Raw genomic sequence first — 3103 nt, 5'->3', positions numbered from 1 at the left:
GTTATTCAAGTCATTTTAACAGGAAAAAAAAGCTTATCAGCACTTTTTTATCAAATACTGCAACACCTTATTATCAATTTCAGCACTTGTATCCAAACACGTAACTGTTTATTATTAAATCAGTTTCAGCATTTAAAAGTGCTTTTCAGCACCTAATGCTTATCAACTACTTCCAATAAGCTAATTGAAACAGGCTCTATATTTTACAAGTACATTTATATATTGTTGCATGTTAATTACTTTAGTTTTAAAAAGTCGAATGAGTTTAAGTTACCTGCACTAGTAAATCATTTTACTAGTTATAACAAGTTATTTTATACTCCATCCGTTCACTTTTACTTGTCCACTATTTTAAAAATAGATTTTCACTTTTACTTGTTCACTATTCTAAAAATAGATTTTTACTTTTACTTGTCCACCTTCGCATATCAAGAGAAAAATAATTTAATTTTTCCTTTTTGTCCGTAACATTAAGTACTTATTTCAAATCATTTTTCAAATTCACTAAAAAATACACCAATTAATATGTTCATGATAAATTATGCACTTTATTTATTATTTTTTAAGGAGCGTGTAAAGTTAATAATGGATAATTAAAAGTGAACATAGGAAGTATATAATAAGTAAGTATTGATTTGCAATCCAAATAAAATAATAAGTAATATTCTATAATAGATTAAATCAGAGATCTTTACATTATCGGTGTATCTAACTTATATTCAAAAGGAATCCAAATTAAATGATAAGTAATACTCCCTCCGTTCTAATTTATGTGAACCTGTTTGACTGGGCACAAACTTTAAGAAAAAATGAAGACTTTTGGAATTTGTGGTCCTAAACAAGTCAAAAAGGGGCACAGAGTATTTGTGTGGTTATAAAAGCTTCTTATTAAGGGTAGAATTATAAGTTTAAGCTAAATTATTTCCAAATTTATAAAGGAATCATTCTTTTTTAAACGAACCAAAAATAAAATAGGTTCACATAATATTCTATAACATATAAAATCACTGTTCTTTGCACTGTCGGTATATCTAACTTATATCCAAAAGGAAGCAAGATATTGAACTTCGTATACGCCCAATAACAAGTAGTATCATACTAATAATTTTTGTCCAACTCAATTGGTGAAATCAAGACTATTCATTACTCTCTTTACTTGCCAACCAAATACTGGTCCATATACTCCATAAATGCACCCCTTTGTTTTGTCCCCTCACATCTCAATTAATGTCCATCCCTTTTATCTGAAATGCATTCAATTCTTACTATAAATAGAGACCAATTATGCATCAGTTTCTCCATCCTTAAATTTCAAAGTATCATAACTAAGCTTGGGTAAAGAAAAATGGGTTCTAAGGCATTTCTGTTTCTTGGCCTTTGTTTGGCCATTTTTATAATGATAAGCTCTGAGGTTTTAGCTAGGGAGTTGGCTGAGACTTCCACCACTACAAAAGACGACTGTAAGCATCTTGCCATTATTTTTCTCCTTTGAATTCTAACTACAAAAATATAACGTTAGGTAAAATTATTTAACCTTTCAACTAGTAGTAAAAATATTATTTCCTCTAAAGCAAGTACTTGGGGGTATAATACCGAATATGGTGTATCAGTAATGCTGGAATTAGTAATAGTGGAATTAGTTATGCTAGGATTATTTCTTGTCGATTGTTTGATTTGATGTATTAAAGATTTTGAAAGGGCAATTATGTCTTTATACATATTGCTAATGCCATGATTTGTTATACATAATATTAGTACTAAATATGGTACATAACTAATACATAAGTATTAGTTATACATAGGTTGAAAAACATCACCAAATAAGGAACTAATAATACCAAAGGTAATACATGTATTATTTTTCCTACCACATCATACCAATCGACCCCTTAGAGTTACACGTCTGTCATTCCTAAATGCAAGCTTGAACATGACTCTTAGCAAGTTTATAGTATTTCACTTGACCTGAATATAGCAAATATTATCATTAATGTGCTTTTATCACGAAAAAGTATATATAAATAAAGGATTTAACTTATATATATTGACGGTGGTATATCACTTGACCTTGCATTAGGGTAGGTTGTCTACGTTACATCCTTTGGGTGCGGTCCTTCTCCGGACCTTGCATGAACACGGAATATCTTGTGCACCGGGCTACCCTTTGCTAGTTTAGAGTTAGTACAAGAATGAAACAGCTAATAGGAATAACATACCTTTTTCACACAATTGATGCAGCAAAGAAATCTGATAATAAGAATGAAGTGCATGAAGATCAACTTGGCGGCGGATACCCCGGTGGTGGCTACCCGGGTGGTGGCTACCCCGGTGGTGGATACCCGGGTGGTGGCTACCCTGGCGGTGGATACCCTGGTGGCGGATACCCTGGCCGCGGATACCCCGGTGGTGGCCGTGGTGGATACCCAGGAGGCGGCCGCGGTGGTGGTGGACGTGGAGGATACTGCCGCTATGGTTGTTGCGGCCGCCGCAATTACTACGGCTGCAGCAGGTGTTGCTACTACAAAGGTGAGGCCATGGATAAAGTGACTGAAGGGAAGCCTCAACACTGATCAACGTGTAATATATAAAACCTTTGTACTGGTAAAGTTGTAATAGTAATGCTTTTTCTACTTTAAAGCTTGCTGTATTAAGTATGAATAAAAGACATTATGTAATGATGTTTGTTACACAATGGCGTTATAATATATCTCTTTGGTGTTCTTCTCATTTCCTGAACAAACTCCTTTCCTTCTGTCTATGGTCAGAGCTTCCTTAAAATATAAAATTTGCACAAGACATATATGTTAATAAACTTTATTTGTAAAATAATTTCGGAGAAAATAAAATAACATAAACAAAAATATAAATGAAACAAAAGTTAATCCGAGCCAACTGAATTCATAGTGTTTCCTTAAAGAATTTAATCCCCTCCTAGTACCCAAGATTATGGATTATTTCCTCCCACGACAGAATCAATTACACACTGGTGCAGTGGTACGTCAAACTCCGGTGTTTCAGCGAACACAAAGTTCGGTAGCAAATCACACTTACTGTTGCTTTCTTTGAAGTTAAAACAATGCAGAAGGAGGAAAACCTCAAAAAA

At 33.6% G+C, this 3103-nt stretch overlaps 1 protein-coding gene across 1 annotated transcript; it reads left to right on the top strand.

Moving 5' to 3' along the window:
* Positions 1 to 1285: 1285 nt before the first annotated feature.
* Positions 1286 to 2727, top strand: LOC104213033 (glycine-rich protein-like). The gene is made up of 2 exons (XM_009762431.2): positions 1286 to 1460; positions 2239 to 2727. Exons 1-2 carry the CDS (start codon positions 1346 to 1348, stop codon positions 2568 to 2570), a joined length of 447 nt encoding a protein of 148 aa, XP_009760733.1. The 5' UTR covers positions 1286 to 1345; the 3' UTR covers positions 2571 to 2727.
* The last annotated feature ends 376 nt before the right edge of the window (positions 2728 to 3103 follow it).

This window comes from Nicotiana sylvestris, chromosome 1 (assembly GCF_000393655.2).
Source record: "Nicotiana sylvestris chromosome 1, ASM39365v2, whole genome shotgun sequence".
NCBI classification, from domain to species: Eukaryota; Viridiplantae; Streptophyta; class Magnoliopsida; order Solanales; family Solanaceae; genus Nicotiana; species Nicotiana sylvestris.
This window is presented reverse-complemented; position numbering and strand designations above follow the sequence as displayed.